Source organism: Lutjanus erythropterus, chromosome 8 (genome assembly GCF_056507025.1).
Source record: "Lutjanus erythropterus isolate fLutEry1 chromosome 8, fLutEry1.hap2, whole genome shotgun sequence".
Taxonomy (NCBI): domain Eukaryota; kingdom Metazoa; phylum Chordata; class Actinopteri; order Lutjaniformes; family Lutjanidae; genus Lutjanus; species Lutjanus erythropterus.
In genome coordinates this window covers 15,040,760-15,060,575 of record NC_139324.1, presented here as the reverse complement: position 1 = coordinate 15,060,575, position 19,816 = coordinate 15,040,760, and the positions used below count along the sequence as shown (strand labels likewise).

Here is a 19,816-nt window from a genome sequence, read left to right as displayed (position 1 = left end):
AAAACTGCAACAAAAGAAACAAAGCAGGACAGGACGAAAACACCATCCATGTAGTACATGTAGTTTCCAAGCAGAAAAAACAGAATAAAAAGAAGAATGAAGCATAACAGTTGGAAAGATGGTATAAAAGGCTGAAGAAAGAGTGACACAGCTGCAGCTGACAAATGGCAGGTGGGGGCTGAGGAAACAGGACAAAGGAGTTTTAGACAAAGAGGGAACATACGGCAGGTGAAAAACCCCACTAACCCCTCCATCATCCATCCACTTCACACACATACACACACACGACAGGCAAAAAACCATTACGAAGAGGTGCCGATAAGACCCTCATCATCAGGTCACGCCCCCCCCCCCCATTTCTCTTCTGTCTTTCTTTGTTCCTTTTCCATGTTCTATCTGTACCCATCAGTAACCTCCCTCCCTGCCCCTCCTCTCTCAGTCCACAATCAAATTACTGTGTCAGACTGGTGGAGGTGCTCAGGAGAGGATACTACTTCCTCCACTTCAGCCCACTCGCAAAATCCTCAACCAAACCACCAAACATACTAGAGGTCTCACTTACTTAGGCCTGTATCACACACCAGGAAAGGCTCCTCAGTGGTGAGGTGGTTGCTAGGTGCCACTGGAGTAATGATGTGAATAATCAGCCTCTTTGGCTTCGTAATGAGGGCTGCGAGGAGGACAACACAAATTCATTTGCATCAGTTTGAATGGAGACGTTTAGTGTAATATCGCCTAAATGCTCTTTTGGAGTTTTTTTTTCCCACCCCAACTGGAAACCACTTTTTAGGAAAAACACAGGCAATCACACACAAAAATGACTAAAAAAAATTTTTTTTCAAGTCTAGCAGTGTTGCACATGAGTGTTTGCTAGCCTGGGTGCAGCCTTGGACTAATGCAACTAAAACTGCAATTAAATTAATAACTAATAACTATTAATAATTCTTTCAAAAAATTTGTAATCATTTGATTCTGATTCCAGCTTTTAAAATGTGAATATTTTCTGTTTTATTTACTCCTCTATTACAGAAAACTAACTATTTTTAAGATATTTGAGGATGTCACTTTGGGCCTAGGGAAACATTGCTAAACATTTTTTACCATTTTCTGACATTTTATAGACCAAACAACTATTGATCAAAAAAAATAATCAACAATTAAAATTATCAGTTGCAGTTGTAAGTGCAGCATTGTCAGATTCATTCATTTCACCCATCCTAGTATTATGAGCAGACGGGACCAACTCCAGATGTAAGCCAACACCTTGGTCAGGGGTACTGACAGGAGAACTGACCTAATATGCATGTTTCTGATGCACACTCGAGAGATGCTGTTAGCTAGTTAGCTTAGCTGTACTGTCCAGACTCAGTGCTCAGAGCACTGGAGGACTGTTGGTACACAACCAGCACAGGAGCTTTGGACCACTGAGAGGAGGAGATACTGACAGAGGAAGCTATAAGGAGAAAAGTGACCAAGCAAGAGGCCACCAGAGAAAAGTTCATGTTGGACAGGTTTTTAGTCGTTGGTGAGAGCTTCATGAAATATCAGACTACAGACAGATAGATACTTAGCTAGAGTTCTTGATGGACTAGCAACTAACATTAGTTGGCTAACTAAGTCTTGTGATGCTGCACTCACTTGATGTTTGCCAGTGTTAGCACCATTGTCAACTTGTCAGTTTTTGATCACAAGTAATGTAATCACAACAAATGCATGTGTACAGCTGCCCATATTTACATCAGCAGAGTTAAACTAAATTGCACTCTGAAACTGTAAACTTCAAATCGCAAAAAATACTTAATTTGCATACTGTTACTTTAAGCTAGCAGTGCCAGCAAAACCCCATAAAACAACTATCGCCCTTGTTTTCAGTCTGTTTGCTAAGCTAAACTAGCCATTTCCTGGCTATAGCTTCATATGTAACTGATATGCATGAGATTGGCATTTCCCAAAATGTCAGACTATTCCTTTAAGCTACTGTCACTCCACATACTAAATCTATGACAAAAAACAAGACAAACGACTACAACATCCCACTATGAGATGCACTCATGCATGCAAACATGCACCCTCCCCTCACTCAACAAATACACACACACACACACTCATCCATTGACAGAAACACTAGCCTGATTAAAATGGAAAGGATTAGGACCAGGTGCTCAAATGAATTGTTTGTATAAAACCCGGAGAAAATACAGTATGTCAGGGGGTCTGACACAAGCCCAACATGCTGCACACATCGCTGGGTATTCCCTCTAATCTAACCATTCATTTGTCATTCTCTCTCCCTCGTCTATTTGCTTCAGTCACCTGATCACCGCCAGCCTCTCTCTGTGTGATGTCAGTTATGCTACACTATGTCATGTACACAGTATGTATGAGTTAATAAGCTGCATGTATGTGTTTCTGTCTTCCCTCACTGTTCTGCTCGGCTCTCTCTGAATCAGGACGTGCTGTGAGCGGCTGATGATGATGATGACTCAGTAATGTGAGAATGTCACCAGAGTCTGGGAACTGTGACTGGTTTCTGTTTCACTGCCAGTGATGCTCAGACTGTAGCTTTCTCAGCACACTTCACTATTGCTGCTGTCAGTTTCTTTTTGTTCCTCTGGTTTTTGTTCCCATTTCAAGTGTCTTTTACACAGGCAAAATCCAGATTCAATCCAATTTAATTATCTTTCTGTCAATGTGTCTCCGTTAGCCAACTCTGATTGCAGTTCTAGGTTTTCCTGAGTTTCATGGTAAATCAGAGTCGGCACTACCTCAGTCTAGTGGGTGGTAGTTACGAACCTGAGGCTGCTTGCCTAAAAAACACCAGTACAAGAATAAATTTTTGCCTTTTAGTTTTGTAGTCCAGTGTTTCCGTTATCTGGTATATTGCTGTTTTGCTACTGGGAAAATCTGTTGCGTACCAGCATATTTAAATCTCTGCGGTCATAATGTCGTGTGAAAAGAGGCTCGAATTTTCCAACAGTTGACAAACAAGTAATTTCCGAGTTCCCAGTTGGAAATTTCAATCGGAACACCAACTGAAATGGGGTTTCCAACTCAGAAAGTCAGGGGGAACTTCACCAACCATGGCCACAAAATCCAAGATGGCTGCTCCATGCATCAACAGTAGTTAAGCTGTTTATTAGAGCTTGTGAGTCATTAAGTCAGTCATATGCACAGTGCTGTTCAAGTTATATCTGTGGATATGTTGCGATGGTGTTTGTACTTGCAAAATACTGTGTAACGTGTGTTATCAAGCACAAAAACACTTGTTTTCTGACTTTTTAATGGAAGGCACCATCATTTGTGGCTAAAATAAGTTAACCGCTAGCTCAACTGCTGCTAACGATCTTCAGCTTAGAGTGTTGGTTTTTAAACTGCGAGCACAGGAACTTTGGGCTGCAGGGAGGAGTGGGTTTTCAGGCCTGAGCAGGGAAAGCTGATGGAGCAGTGCCGATGTCATGCCAGAACCAGAGCAGGGTGAGCAGGCAATGGAACAGGCCCAGTAACTCAGTTGGTAGAGCGTACACCCCATTTACCAAGGCTGTGAGTCCTTTGCAGCGACTCCCCCCTGCAACCCTTTGTTGCATGCCACCCCCGACTCTCTCCCTCCTTTCCTTTCCTCACATCAGCTGTCCTATACTATCCTGTATTTTTAAAAACTGTGATTGCCAAAACACACAGAATACCAGTTCTTACATAATGTTCAATGAACATATGTACAGTAAACGCTGGTACCTTGCTAGGTAGCTAATAACTATCCATAAGCTACAGTAGCACAAATACAATGATGCCTCACTTGGATGGACTAGCATGATAAAGGTTTTTCATGTCATTACATGCTTGCACTGTTTCCTCACTGATAACAGATCAATGCTCTTTGAACTACGCAGATCATTCAGCGGCCACATTGATCAGGGATCCGATAAACGTCACAATAGCATGTTATGTCTCTGTTAGTCTTGATGTCTTATAATCACTGTCCTGCTTTCTTCCTGTTGCTTTTAATGTGACTGGAACAATGATGGCTAATTTTTGGTGTAACTTCAGTGTCACAGGGGATAAGCTCTTTAAGTAGCTACTTTCACAGGCAGCTTACAGAGCTGTTACACTTGGGAGGATAAACTATGTTTGGGTCTTGGAGAGATGGATGCATTGATATTTTTTCAATATCTGACTAGAGTGCCTCTCATTTCAGTCTGCCTTTTGGGCTACATTTTTTTGGTATCTAAATAGCTAGTGTGGTCTGTGTTTAGCTCAGTTTAGAGAATTTTAACCAAGGTGGTTAAAGTTAGGGTTGAGATGATTTGGGTTAGATGAAGAGGACATTTAACTTGTAAAAGGCCAGAGGGGAGGTACAGTCTAAAAAGTCAAGCTCAGGGGAATAAAGTACCCTGCCATTAGTGCATATAGCAGGAAGTTGATGGAGGTTTGATAGAACAGGCTTATTTAAGATGAATCCCTTCTCGCCTGGTGGCTGCAGCCGGGGGAGGTGACAAAAAGCTACAGTCAACTTGGACATTTTCCATCAGCATCAACAGTATACACAGGAAGTCACAGCCACATTTATCAGATCCTGATTGAAAAAAAAATCAGACAAATCTATTCAACATTTGCTTTATCACCAGTGATGCTTATATTCTGTGTGAAAGACCAGTTGGTATGTAGCATTGTGCTCCTACATTGTTAAAATCATAATGGACCTGCCTTCACTAGATTTTTTTTAAATCAAACTCAACCTCTAAAGTTTCCAAATAAACTACATAAAGTTTTGCCGATGTATAATCTTTAAAAAAAATTGTCTCTCAAAAATTGTTCACAGTGAGTTGTGGACAATTTGTCATTATTTGAAAACTTAAAAACAAAATGGCTACAATTTTGCATATTTTACTATTTCAAATATCTAATTATTAACCATTATTCACTTTCACTTCTATGAGTTTACTCAACAGTTTTTGAAGATTCAAGTTTTCAAGATTCAAGTTTATCTAAATAAGTAAATTAAATTATTTCAACAAAACATTATTAGTTGGTAAAACTTTATCACACCTTTTGTTTTTTTACACTGTTGAAATAAATTCATAAAATGCAGAAGGATTATTTCAGGCATGTTTCCCCTCACATAATGGGTATCGAATCAAGTAGAAGAAATAGGTATCAAATGAAGTACTCAGATGGTTATCAGCATCACTTTAGGGGTATGGGTAGACTGGAAGATACCGAGCTCTACTCCTCACCCACAGTTTTGTTTTTTTTTTCATTTTACACAGATAGTAGTACTACTAGAGTAGTCCTCTAGTGACATCATTTAAAGTGACCAATGAGATTTTGTACAGCTCCCTCTGGAGCCACAAACACCACATATGGAGTCATACGCCCCAGGACTTGTAAACATGTTTGAGGTGTAAAATCAAAACCTATTAATCTGCAGACTGTGGGAGAATGTAACTGTAGAGAACAGACACGGACAACATGCCAACTCCGCAACCCATCTCCCGAGCCAGCTGGGGGATTCGAACTCAGAACCTTCTTGCTGTTGCGTGGCAGTGCATCACTGTGCCACCCTGTGATAATCATGAGTTTCATTAACCTACCCTCATTCATTGAACTGTTTTACAGACAGATTGCACGTGAAGATCTTGTTCACCCCAGATTCATTCATAACTGAGATGCCTTCACCTCCAAGACAGATTGCAAATGTGTTAAATGTGATTTGCTGTTCCATTTCATTTCTCGTCCAATATGAACACCATTAAACAGCTTACAGACATTACTCCAAAAATAGTGTCTAAATAGCACATACTTGTGCTCTCTGCTTAATAAATGGCTTCCAAAGAGCTGCTTCAATGAACTTCTGATTAAATGGATTCCATTTTTAGCAATGATTCATTCTATTGACTGGTAATTTTCTATTCCTTTCAAAAAAAAACAATTCAGTCTACAGATTAATGTCATGGTTGCGCAAAAGAACTGAATTAACTTGTGCATCTCAACACAAAGGAGACCAGAAATGTGAAAAACGGTGCTAGGCTGTCATGGTGGTACTTGTGTATCTCAGCTGGCATGTGTTTTAAAATCAGTCTCCTCACACTGATGCATTTGTTAATCCAGTTGTTATCTTCCTTTTGTTTGCCATCAAATAACACTGCATAAAACTGAAGAGGCAGATATCCTGGACACAAGCGCAGAATCTGTTGCACAGAAGCACACTGGTTTTTGTTCTTAAGTTGTGAAGATGCAAATGATTTTATATAGATACAGGCTGTTGAACACCTAAAATCATCATCAGCTTAAACAAATAAACACGATATTTACCGATTTTATGTCTGCAGTGTTTAATGTCAGTTATCAGTTATCAATAGCAGCCATTTCTGCTCTCTCTAGCCCCTTCTCTCGCTTCACGTTGTCACAGAAAATCAAACCAAACACATCACCCACTCATCAAATCATTTAGCTAAGCATACCAGTGAAATGGAGGAGAGATGAGACAGATAGCAAGTGTGCATTTGTAGAAGTCGAAATTTGTTTATGTCCTCGAACTGATTGAATTGGATGCATTAAAAGGACACGTTGCAACTTTTATCTCATTATCAGTGGAGCTGAGCTATGGCCTACAGTGGTTGGCTGATTACATGCGGCTTGTTCTTGCACACAGTCAAACACACGTGCATGGACACGCACATACTGTTGTGTTGACTTTTTCAGCCAACCTAAACGGTACCCACGCACCAGGCAAATAGGACAGTACTCCTCCATATATTAACTCAATGAAGGAAAGGACCTTTTTTTTCCAGATAAGTGGCCTGCAGGAAAGAAGGAGGAAAATTATATGGAGAGAAAGAAATGGGTGTGGATGTGTTGATTGGAGCCGAGGCCCAAGGCAGCGAAGGAGGGAGCTGTACGGTCTCATTGTGCTGCGTAGACGGGGAATAGAGGACGACGAGGAGGCGTTTCCATGGGAGTGCTGCTGTGTTCTTCTCGAACAGACGCATTCCCTTATCTCCTGCCTGGGGAGAAACAAACACTGGCAGCTCATATGAAGGGGAGTTTCCCTGGATCTATTTGAGCTGCGTAGAGAAGCAACAGAGCCCTAATTGAATTTAAGGGAGAGAGAGAAAAGTGCAGGACTTGCAGTAGGGCCATGCTGTCTGTGTTGATAGCAGAGCAATATGCACATTATGTGCTGTGTCAAAGCATACTTACATTTAATTTACATTTAAAAAAAAGTGCCAGCTTCAACGAATGTGTAGTTCATTTTGTAGTAAAGCAAAATGTGTTAACATATGCTGAGTCAGTATGTTTTGTTATGCTGTTACTATCTCTGAATGTAGTTGTCCCAAACTGAATGAATAATGCATATGAATACTGTATATATTTTATCTGCTTTTGGGCTTAAATAACTGAGTCCTGGGTAATGTATTACATATGGTTCTGATTTATTTGCCATTTATTTATACTTGTAGTCATGCAGTGGGGTTCTAGGGATGCCAATGTCAGTCTGCTGATTGATCAGTTATCTACAAATATTAGAGAGATTCTTTGTTTTGTAGATATGTGACTGGTGGATGAATTAATTCATGATCTTGTGCCACCACCACTAACACAATGTGTGTGTCATTCTGCAGGGACAATGCTGGGGAGACTAGGGCATCAGTCAGAGGTGACTGTTTGGCTAAATTTAGGAACAGTGCTTTAGGACAATCAGCGTTTTCAGTCAGAGCAGCAAGTAAATGGGACTCAATTCCCATCCATACTAGAGAATGCAGAGACTTCAGGTATTTTTAAAACAATACTTGAAGCATGGCACAGGATAAATCAATCATGTGATCACTCATATATACCTTTCTCTGGAACTAGCTGTCACATTACATGGGGTTTACGTAATGCATATGATGTTTTATGTGTGAAGTATTCTTGTAAACTTTGTTGACTGTATTCTCTTAATTATTTGTGTTTTATTGTTTGTATTGTACTGTGCTGTTTTTTAACATCTACCAGGCCAGTGATAGCAAATTCACTATGTAGCTAACTCTGGTTCAGTGGCTTAGTTGTGTTGTGTTCAGTATATCCAATTGACTCTGCTGATCACCTCGGTTTGCATCTAGGGCCTCCAACAGGTTGCTAGTTTTGGTTCAGAGTGGCGTATCTCCACAATTTTTGGATGGACTAACAAAAACAGTCTCACTCACAGTTCTTGCTTTTCAGCTTTTCCATTGTAATATACAATCTCAACTTTAAAGTCAACATGGGCGAGGGTTCCTTAAAGGAGGAATATGAGCATTGCTTGTAAACGCTCAATGAACAAGGCTGAGTGACATAGAGGGTGAATTAAGGGAAGGAGCTATATCGGTGAAAACATAGCAGTGAACCAGATTTGCAGCTGAAGCAACCCTCAGTCTTCTCTGGCTGTGTGTGTGTGTGTGTGTGTGTGTGTGTGTGTGTGTGTGTGTGTGTGTGTGTGTGTCTTTCTGCTGCTCTCACAAACAGAGAGCAGAGGAAAGAGACAGAGAATGTGATGTAACCGTTGGTTGCTACACACCACTGCCAAACAGGCTGAAACTCAGAAACATCCTAAACACGGCAAAATGTGAGAAATTAAGAAAATCTGCGGTGACTGTGCAGATAGAGCCACCATCACACACATTTAGTGGCTCATAAATGATGATAATATGATTATTTTTACACAAGTCTATATAGTCTTTTTTTTTTTTTTAGAAAAAAAAATGCTTGTCAACTAATTTTCTTTTGATCGACTAATCAATGAATTGACAAAACATTGCAGCTCTTTAACACCCCAAACAAAACTGCTGACCATGTGGTAAACATATACCTGAATACCATCATGTTAGCATTGTAATTGTTAGGATGTTAGCATGCTAGCATTTAATTTAACTTTTGCCTCACAGAGCTCTGAGCATGTCTGTAGACTCTAGTTTCTACTGACTGTATTTCTTTACTCTACGTCTGATGCTATAATTCTAAACAGGGACGTTTTATAATTCTGCTTTATTTAATGGAAAACACAATTAGTCTATCCTCACTGCAGAGTTAAAACATGAACATAAAGAGCTAAATTAAATAGGGCTTGAACCGAATGGTCTTGTAGAAATGGAGAGTGATAGAGGAGAAAGGTGATTGAATAAGCAGAGGGGGCAGAGGAGCTGGGTGAAGGAGCACACAGTGGGATCTGTGTGGACAGGCCTGTAATTGAAAGGAAGGAAAGGGCTTTAACCTAGATCAGTATCTATCACTCCAGCAGGAAAAGAGAGCCCAACACCCACATAGTCTTTCCAGAAAGGAAGAAGGAGCGAGAAACCAAGGCCCCTGATGGGAAGTAAGTCTGTGAGGAGGAGGGAGAGAAGGGGTGGAGGTGATGCAGAGACAAACACTGGACACATGTGTACGTGTGATGTCGGTTCCTCAGAGCTCTGACACAGATGGGAGAAAGACGACGAGAGAGGATGTGAAAGAAAGCGAGAGACAATGACAGATAGAGGCAGAGAGGAGATCAACATGTTGAGATACAGCCCTGGAGACACAGCCACCAGAGAAGCAGAGAATTATGGGAGTGCAAATTAAATTACACCGGAAGGGACAGTCAGGTCTGGACCTGCAGGAAACACTGCACATGGGGCTCCTGTGTATGTGTGTGTGTGTGTGTGTGACAGAGAGAAAGAGAGAGAGAGAGATACAGACAGAGAAACAGAGAGAGATCAAAAGGTGTAAAGAAACACAAGTAGGAAAGAAGAAAGAAACAAAGGAACAAACAAGAGGCAAAAATGAGGGACATAACAGCAATTGGGATGTATTTTTGCCAAGCACATATAAAATATTATACTCATACATAATACAGAAAATCAGTTTTTACACATCCATTTTCCTTTTTTTATTTGACAAGTTTTATTTAGAGATAAGACCGATCTGATCCCATATCAGTATTTAGGCCTGATATTGACATAAAGAATTCATCTGGTATTGGATTCATATTACCAATACACATTCTTATCTAAATTTCACACAACACTACATGTTTTCTATTTGTAAATACTATGTTAAGCAATGTGAAGTGAGGGTTTAATAGCACCTCTCACATCTACTCTGCATTAGCACGTAGTGCAATGGGAACACCTTCCAACATCACTTGGATTCTGCAGTGTCGCTCGAGTGAAGAAATTTACTAGCGACCTCACTAATGGTGTAACAATAGCCCAACACAAAAATAACAATTACCAACATAAAACACCCTAAATCACTATGTTCTGAACAAATATATTCCAAACATATGACAAACACTAACAAAAAGTAACATTTACATTTTGGAACCTAAAATAACCAATGGCTGAAGGACACCATTACATAAAAGTTACATTACACAAACTACACAAGCTTTCCAGATATTTTCTGTTTCTCCTGTTATGTTCACACTGCTGTACAGTACAGGCCACACTGCACCAAAAGTTGACATTTTTGAACCCAAATTGTGCTGATACATAGTGCTACCTGCATGTGTGTGTCTCACAGATGATCTCATTAACTCATGTCATATGTAGGTAACAGTATTAAATTAAGACCAATGACCAGTGTTTCCAGTTCAAAACTACTTATAGTAGTTTTAAGCTCCTGTATTGGTAGTTTGTTAAGATGACCAGTTTCATGTATTTTGATCATGGTAAATGTTGTACTGCAATATACTATGGTGCAGGGTGAATGATAAGGTGGGCACTAAGAATCTTTATAAACTGTGTCAGAAAAATCATAGTTTACTTTACCACTGTGAGTGAAGCTATGACAAACTATGGAATTCTCAAATTTTAGTTCAATACATTATATATAACAATATCAAGTAAGTATAAGCTCAGTAAAATAATAAAACAGGGATGTGTGGTCACACTATGGTTGGTTGGCTTTATTGTCCTAAAATTAGTTTTTCAGGCTGAAGATACTGCCACACTAGATATTAGGCCTGCTCCTTAATAGTCAACTAATCCATTAGTTGGTGCCAAGAGTCTTAGTCAACTGTGTTTTCATTTATTTTTCTTTAAAAAAAGAAACAAAAAAATGTAATTTGGGACCTGCACCTTGTCATTCGGCCCAGAACAAAAGTATCAGGGGATTGTTGCAACATGGACCTTTTCTCGTGTAACACTAAAGTCACCAGTGCAATCGTGCTGTAGCTGCCATTCGCTAGTTTGTTCCATTAACAGTTACTGGGACACAGCCTCAGAGACTGATGGAGACCAGTTCGATGCCCAGGAATACAGTACCGAGGTGGTTTATCAACCAGGACTATGACTCCAGGAAGATGATACACACCGGGTTCAGACAGCGAAGCAGTTGATGCAGTTGTGGAGTGAGATTGTAGAAAGTTTGTAAAAATACATCATCCATCATGTTGTTTTTGTAAAGTTGGAAGTTATTTATTTCTATTATTTTGAACATCAAGGTAATACTGTGTTGAAATAAATTAACATTAAATCTTCTGTCTTTTTGCTGTTTTTTCTAACATATCTAGAATCATCATTACCATTTTTGCCATTAGCATTTAACAGGTGACTCGCTGTAAAAAATATTGTCTGTATACAAATAATTAATATCATAAACCTGCAATTTGTTGACTACTGGCTTTGACTAACAACTACTAATTGATTAAGAAAATGTTTAATTAGGAGAAATAGAAGAAAACATCAGCTATTGAGAACCTTAAGTTAATAAGTAAATTGTCCTAAACATTAGTTTTTCAGGATGCAGGATACTGCCCCCAACAATCTTTTTCACAAGACATTTTGCCTTGTCACAGTAAGAAATGCACAGGTGTTAGTAAAATTAACAATCACACTGTTTTATTCACGTGTCCCAGTAAACCGTGACAGTGTGACAGTGAACCAGCAGGCACAACAGCAGGACACTTAAACCGTAGAATCTAAACGGAATTCAGCCATCATTAATTTAGTTATTTACACCTGTGATTTTCCTACTGTGATGTGGCAAAATGTCTCTCATGACAAAGGCCTTTGAAGTGACCTTGATTAGGATCTGAGTAAATTAACAATAGACGTGGTAGCTGCGGTCTGGACCTGCTGCTATAGGAAAGAGGTGGGATTTGTACAGCCTGAGAGCGTCAGACAGACCCATTTCAGTCAAAAGTAGCACCTGAGACTGAGACTTCTCTCTTCTGCTACCCCTGATAGAGATTTTTACTGCAAATACAGGTCACAAATATAAAGTTTGATTTATTTCATAACAGCTTGATAATTTTATAAAACAGCTGACCACTGTGGTCTTCATCAAACATTTTTCAAACAGATGCAAATAGTGTATTTCTTGGGGACTATTTTCAGCCACAGATGAATACGCAAGTGAGTATTTATGACAACAGATACTAAAACAGGTACTAAATAAACTAGTGCCCATTTTCATGGAAACAGACACACAACAGAGGGGCTCACTGATATGTTTTTAATAGTTTTTGGGCAACAACTGAAGTTAATTATATCAGGCTTTGGCTACGCAGATAACACCCAGTAGTTGCTAATCCTTGTTGTTTTTGTTTTTATCTTTTCATGGATAAATAAACTTTCGGGAAAAAAATACTTGGCCAACAACTCCTGCCTAATGGAAACTCTGAGGGGACACACTACCTCAAACACAGAAGGTTTTTAAATCATAATGTTTGGATGGCTGAGGGTTCAGTGTTTGATGCAACAGCCCAATTCTCCACATATGACAACTTGCATTATATCAATTATAAACATCTACATCCACTAGGGTACAGAGGCCACTTTAGCATTGAAAGATATTCAGTAGGTCTTCACAATCCCTTTTGGACCCCCATATTTTAGCTACCTTACAGTAAGACCCAGTTTTTAGTGAAGTTTCGTCATGTTTTTATGTTCATGTTGTTGTTTATTGTATTGTGTCTGCAATATTTGCTTCATTCAAACCAACCAAATATCCAAATATATAAGTGTCTTGCTTGTTTTGTAATGAATTTTCATTTGTATTTTCTAGCTTAGCTATCTGGCAAACTCTAGTAACACATCATTCTCTGGCAGTAAACAAGACAGACTCAGTGCCACAAACCATCCAGATGAAAACTAGCTGGTTTGAATAATAATGACAGCTACAGTTTACATCTGTCCATGATGATTAGTGGGTTAGTTACGTCTTATGTGTGTAGAATGTGTGTCTGTTTATATGTGTGGATTTTGTTGCCTCTTTGTGACAGTTTCCCATCTTTACTGTTACTGTACACAGTTGTTTTTTTCTGTTACCTGCTTGAAATCCACCTCTCAATCTTATCTCACATTTCCCACTGTTCCTTTTCCTTTATTCTCATCTCACTGCTTATCTGTTCACCAATCATCTCCTTGAACATATATAATGTATACTGACAACATACATCTACAACATATACACAAACACCACATGGTGTTACAGTCTCAACTCATTTGAAAAGAAGCCTTGAACAGTTGTTTTAATTGTGGACAAAGAATTTACAAGAGTGGAGAAGTCTGAGACGAGAGGAATAAGAGAGATAAGAGTGAATAGTAACAATTGTTGTTTCAAGCTGTCTAATGTCTTTTTATTGTCCAGCAGAGTGGTTCTTCAAGGAGCAGTGGTTTATGATGCAGGCCTGGGGTGCTGTGCTTTCACAAAGGTCATACGAACACTGAAGCAGATTAGCAATTCAGATTGGGCTAAAGGGACTAAAAGGCTGCTGTAGCCCTGCCTGAGTCTGATTACATTAGCAAAGAGTAGGAGTGCAATGCACACAACTGATTAGATGGCATAAGAAGGAAGCAGCTGTAAGATGGTAAAAGAAACAGATTCATGCACATACATACATATGTACACACACACACACACACACACACACACACACACACACACATATTTATATATATATATATATATATATATATATATATATATATATATATATATATATATATATATATACATATATATATATATATATATATATATATATGCATGCACGCAGTCCCTTGACAAAGAGGCATAACAATTAGGTATGACTCACAATCAACAACCATATAAACAGCACATGATTCCATTGTGATGGTTTATCCTCAGTATATCCACCCACTAACTATCCATCCTCACACAAACACATGGATTATCAGCACTCACAGCCCAACACCCTGACCATCTGCCCTTGTACAACATCCATCTTGTGGAAATGAGTTTGGGCTGCAGGATCATTTCAGGGCAGTTTTGAGAGAATAGTTCCTGCTTTTTAAGGTTCATACCCTGACCTGTGTGATAGTGTCGCCATGGCGATGATAATGATGCAGCTCGCCCAGTTTTGGACACATTTAAAAACAACTGTCATTACAATTCCTCAAAGCCTTCATGTTCCGGACAAGAAAATCTGTCAAGGTACTGTGCATCAAACTTTTTCATCTGCTGTGCACAAATAAAGCTTAGAGGTCGAAAGATTATTAATCATTGCAAAAAAGTCAGTAACTGTAAATGGAAAACCTAATTCTCAACATTATGATCGGCTGTACGTGCCTTATGGCTGAAACAACTGGATGGTGAAATGTAACAGATGTAAACACCAACCGCAGATGATTACAGTCTGAACAGCACTCCCTGACTTAGAGTAAAACCTAGCATATAGAAGCATTTGGCTTTTATAAAGTTGAAGGGTAATGAACCTGGACAAGAGCCACAATATGTGGAGGTTATGTCTAACTAAGCTAATCGTGGATCAATGCAAATACGCTATGTTTAAAAAAAAATGCAAGTAGTCACACTGAGAAAAAATAAATGATGTACTGAAATTTTGTTCGCATCTCCACACAAATTTTCCACATCCCTAGGGGCATTAACAATATTCCATACAAGTGATTCTCACTCTTGTTAATGAAAGACCCCCAAACTGCATGTCTCCCCTCAATTGAGGCTCTTCTATTGGCACTCGCTGTTTTGCATTTTCATTGCCACTTGTCGAGTTGTGCCTGATAAGAACGCTCTCTGGATTGGGGCCAAAGTGCGCCCGACCCACCTCCAGGCGAGCTGCGGTGACGTCTCGCTGATTGCAGCTAACCTGTGATTGGCACATCCGACCCCTTAAACACACTGTGTCATGAGACTCAGCTTATGTTGGTAAAAGTCTCTCTGTGTTCAGCTCTCAGAATTTTTGTAGCTTCTAACTGAACCTCTGTGTTTGAAGTTTACTTTGTCTCCAGTGTCCCTGTATGTACTGTCTAGTTTCTGCTTGTTTCACTGTTTCATGTTCACTTTCAGCTAGATGGGCATTGTGTTCAGTTACTGCTAATGAATGATTTTGCTGCTCCATAATAAAAGCCCAGATAACAAAATAACAGATGGACTTTCATTGTGCAGCATTTACAGGAAATTTATTGTTTATCCACTGTTGTACAGCTGCTCACCTCGAGCGGAGGTCATGTTCAGTTAAGAGACACACCTACAAGCAGGTAGCCCTGTTGTAAAGGAGATGGGAGAGATCCCTGTCGTGCTGGGGATGTGCCAAATCAAACTGATTCAAACCAGGCCAGCACATCTGTATGGAAAAGGGGTATACCAGGTGGGTTCATGAGGTCCTCTTCGGCTGAATTTAGCTAATCAGTTAAGGGTAGAGGTAGGAAAGATGGAGAACATGTTGTCCTGGTCTTTGTGCCAATAAAGTCATCTACATAACCCTACTTCACTGGCAGACTAATTAAAACAATGGATATATTTTCACACAGCTAAAGACACAACCATATCCTCCTGACAGGCCTTTTGCAGGGCCTTCTTTCAGCACCATGGACAGCGAGCACAGGAGGACACAAAACTGAGAGACAGACGGAGCCCCTGCAACAGTCCAGCGAACAACAAATGAAAGAGATTGAAGTGTAATTCAACCAATGCATCCCCACCATGTTTCTATTTACAGGCAAGTTTTCATCGTTCAGCCTAGCCGAGTGGGCCTCGAAGCCTTAAGTAACACAAGACAGAGTGTGTTCATCTGTGTGTGTGAGCGTGCAGGTGATATAGACCAATGCACAACATGTACTCCAGAGCCCGAGATGTGTGCTCTAAGACTGTCATGTTATTGGAACAACAAGCAAACTGGGGACAATACAAAGCCTGGATTAGGTGCACAAATCACTCGCGTGCTATTAACAATATTGAAATGAGCACTACTCAGCAGCAGCCCTCCTCTCTTCTCCCCTCATCTCATAGAGCAGTGGTACAAGCCTGGCCCTTACTCCAAATGTCAAACGTCACTTCCACAGTCACAGTTCACAAAGTGGTCCATATTAGAAAGATTGGACTTAAGAGTACCAGAGAGAGAAGCCAAGGACACTAGAAAAGAAGGAAGTGTCATCATATAGAACTATGGAACTTTCTATACCCCAGAATTTGGTGCCAGTTTCTATTGAAGCCTATGGGAGAAGCACGGACAAGTATACTAAACCCCAACATATCTATGCTGTATGACCTTTGATGAAGAAATGCCTCTATGACACTAAAAGAAAAGCACACTTAAAATAATAACACACTGGCTGATTTTTTCCAAATGTGGGCATCTGTTTATTTGCTGTTGGTCTCCAAATAGCCGAGGTGGGAGTAAGTCAAGTCAAGTCAATTCATGTGAAATTCTGATGACTGTCCACATGTAAACCAGTCAAAAGACAGCTGTCATGAAAATTTGAGTGTTATTTTCACCATAAATGCACAGTGTTGCAGCCTGCTTATACTTAACAAATCTTACTAATATCTGACATTTTGTGGCAGTCAAAAACAAGCCTCAAAAATGAAAAACAATGGACAGTAAAATAATTTATCTCTTTAGCTCCAAAGGGCTCTAAAGTGAAAATAGACAAGAAAAAAAAAATTACATCACAGCCTTCTGTCCTGGCTCCCCTTCAGGAAGATCACACCATTTCTCCTTGGCCTTATTAACGCATCTGTCTAAGGTGCCTTTCATATGACACCGCAGACCACCGTTTACTGCCATCGACAACACAATTCACAACACAATCAAAATTGTATTATTTTTGGACTAACATAAGTCCCCTCCATGATAGCTGCCATGTGTGTTGGCCTCTGCTCATGTGCATGGAAAAATACCAATATTTCATAACTTTTTAAAAAAAAAAAAAGTCAAGTCCTTTTAAGTCTTTGTCTCAAGTCTAAGTTAAGTCTCAAGTCATGAACTCAAAGTCAAGTCAGGTCTTTTATCAGTGTTAGTCAAGCAAGTCTCCAGTACTCAAACTTGTGACTTAAGTCTGGCTTAAAGGGACAGACTTCAAGCATACATATTTTTCCTATTATAAAGAAAGTCCTTCCAGTAGATTCTACTGCAGAAAGAACATAGTTCCTACATGAAACGGCTCACAATAAGGTCTGGGGATTGTCTTGAGTAACTGCATCATGATTTCTGGATTTCTGTTATTCAATAGCTTGATTGAGTAGAACTGGCATCAAAGTCTGGAGCAAAGAATGATTCTTGGTGATGTAATGATCCTTCCTTCTTTTTTTAGTCCCTTGAGAGAAACAAGCAAAAAAGAGTCCCGCTGTTCAGTAAAAGAAAAACACTTTTATCCAAAATGTCAGCTTTTCATGAGCTGAGAAAAGCAGCCATGTTTTCAGATTTGTGCCAACGAATTTTTCAGATTATCCATTGGCTTTGTAAGTGGTTTGTTTGGCTTAAGAGATAGGAGAATTGTCTCAAATGATAAAGGAGTGCTCCCTCCTTCAGTTTTAATGAAAAAAAAAAACAAAATCACCAACTTTGGGGATAAGTGGTTTTCACTTGACAGCAACAAGAGGGAGTAGAGGATGATGAAGGACTGCAGGAGTTTGTTGACCTGTCCTCTAGCCCCCCATGGCATCCTCATGTGGTGCAGATATGTGTTTGTGCAAGCAAACCCTGACAGGCCAAATGATGCAGTATAAAGGCACTGGTAGCCTGAACTCTAAAAACTACATATACTGACAGATATGCCCAACGGTTGCCATGACGACTGTGAACCCACCCCCTTAAATGCACTTGTGTGTATTTTGTGTATTTTGTGTGTGTGTGTGTGTGTGTGTGTGTGTGGTCCTATACCTTGCATTCCTCCATGCACGTCCTAACCGAGTATGCATCCGTCTCGTATTTCTGAACCAGCAGCTCAAACTCCCGGTAGCTCTTCTCCGCCTCCTGGTCGATACTCTGATAAGCCCGCACACACTCTTTGCATCCCGGCTCATCCTCCCCCATGGCCATATCCAGGGTGCAATTTAAAACGCCCGGACTCGTAAACCCGTAAAACAAATCCAAAAGTGAGTAGGAATTACAAAAAGAAAGGTATAAATCGCTCAGATTCACGTACGCCAACTGTGTCCCCTTCTCCCCTCCAGCGGAGAGGCCCTGGCACACGGTCTCCGCGTCCGTGAAAGTAAAGCAGTCTTTGGACAGGCTGTCAGGGTGACAGGTGTCCATTCGCCACAGAGGTTTGGTAGAATTCCCTAGAAAAATATCATCTGGCTCTCTGGCGAGACGGTAGGGGTCAGGTGATGTTGGGGTATGGTGTCGGTGGAGGGAGTTTGGGTGTTCGCCCATGTCCGTGATTGCAAGCCCCTCGTCCGACCGCTTGTCTCGGGTTCGCGTCAGTTTCGCCTCGGCGCAGAACCACAAGTGATCAGAGAGCAGGACGGTGATGAAGAGCAGAGAGGCCAGCGACAGTCGCCATCTCTGGGCCCGCTCCGACTCGGTAAATGGCTTCTCGTTCTCTCGGGGTGCAAACCAGAATTTTAAGCCTTCATCATGCTGCCGACGCATCCAAGCACCCCTGGTCATATTTTAGGAAAGTGCTGCCCTGGCCGACTCCACCGCGGGGGCTGCTCTGCCACAATACTCATTGACTTGGGGGGAGACGGACTCCGGTTGGTTCTCCTCTGTAACGGTGGGGTGCCGTGCCTCCGCCGGTCCAGGGCGCTCCTCTATCGCGCCCGCAACAATCGCTGCTATTCCGATCCAATTAGCGCGCCCGCACAGATTAAGCTTCGCGCTGCCGCATCCCGGCTCTCCATGGCTCTCCGGGGGGAAACGGCGTCCTCTTTGACCGCATGCCCCCCTCTACCTTACCGTCCCTCCCCGGGCTTGTTCTCTCGTCAGGGGCGCAGGGAGACCAGCTGTTGCGAGTCTCTCGGTGCTGATGCTGCGCGTCTGCCGCCGCTCGCTTCGCAGATTCACTTAAAGGAGAGCAAGGAGCCCTTTGGATGCACGCAGGCGGGTTTCTCTGTCCCGTACATGGGCGGAAAGCCTCGAATCATTTCTCCCGTTGGCCATTGTCATCTTGGACCGCGGTTAAGTTGCCGCCATGTTCGTCTTGAAACACTTTTTCGGAGAGCTGGGTCTGTTTGCGTCATCTCCATCGTTGCGATAGCTCCATCGTTGCGCAGTGGCGGAGCAGCTTATTACCTATGTGCACAAACACACACACACACACATACACAGAGAGAGAGAGAGAGAGAGATAGAGAGAGAGAGTGAGAGAGAGAGAGAGAGAGAGAGAGAGAGAGAGAGAGAGAGAGAGAGAAAGGGAGGGAGGGAGGGAGAGGGGGCAGACACACACATACAGCTGGTTAAAGGTGTTTTGACTCTCCGCTCTGCTCTTCATCAGTTATATTGTCCTGCTGAGGCACAAACACACACTTCTGGCGACATCTTGCTTTTGGTGCAGGATACACGCGATCTTCCATTCACAAGAACAGCAATGCAGTTAAGACATCACACTCACTGTTTTCATATAGTCATTAAAATTCACTGATCATACACCTGTAACCGTACATATTAGGAC

General features: G+C 41.0%; 1 protein-coding gene across 1 annotated transcript in view; it reads right to left on the bottom strand.

Moving 5' to 3' along the window:
- Positions 1–19,415, bottom strand: part of nalf1b (NALCN channel auxiliary factor 1b) — a 112,956-nt gene extending 93,541 nt beyond the window's left edge. The window contains exon 1 of the mRNA XM_084724016.1: positions 18,083–19,415. Coding sequence (XP_084580142.1) covers positions 18,083–18,814 — 732 coding nt within the window. The 5' untranslated portion in view covers positions 18,815–19,415. The remainder of the gene's footprint in view (positions 1–18,082) is intronic.
- Positions 19,416–19,816: the final 401 nt, after the last annotated feature.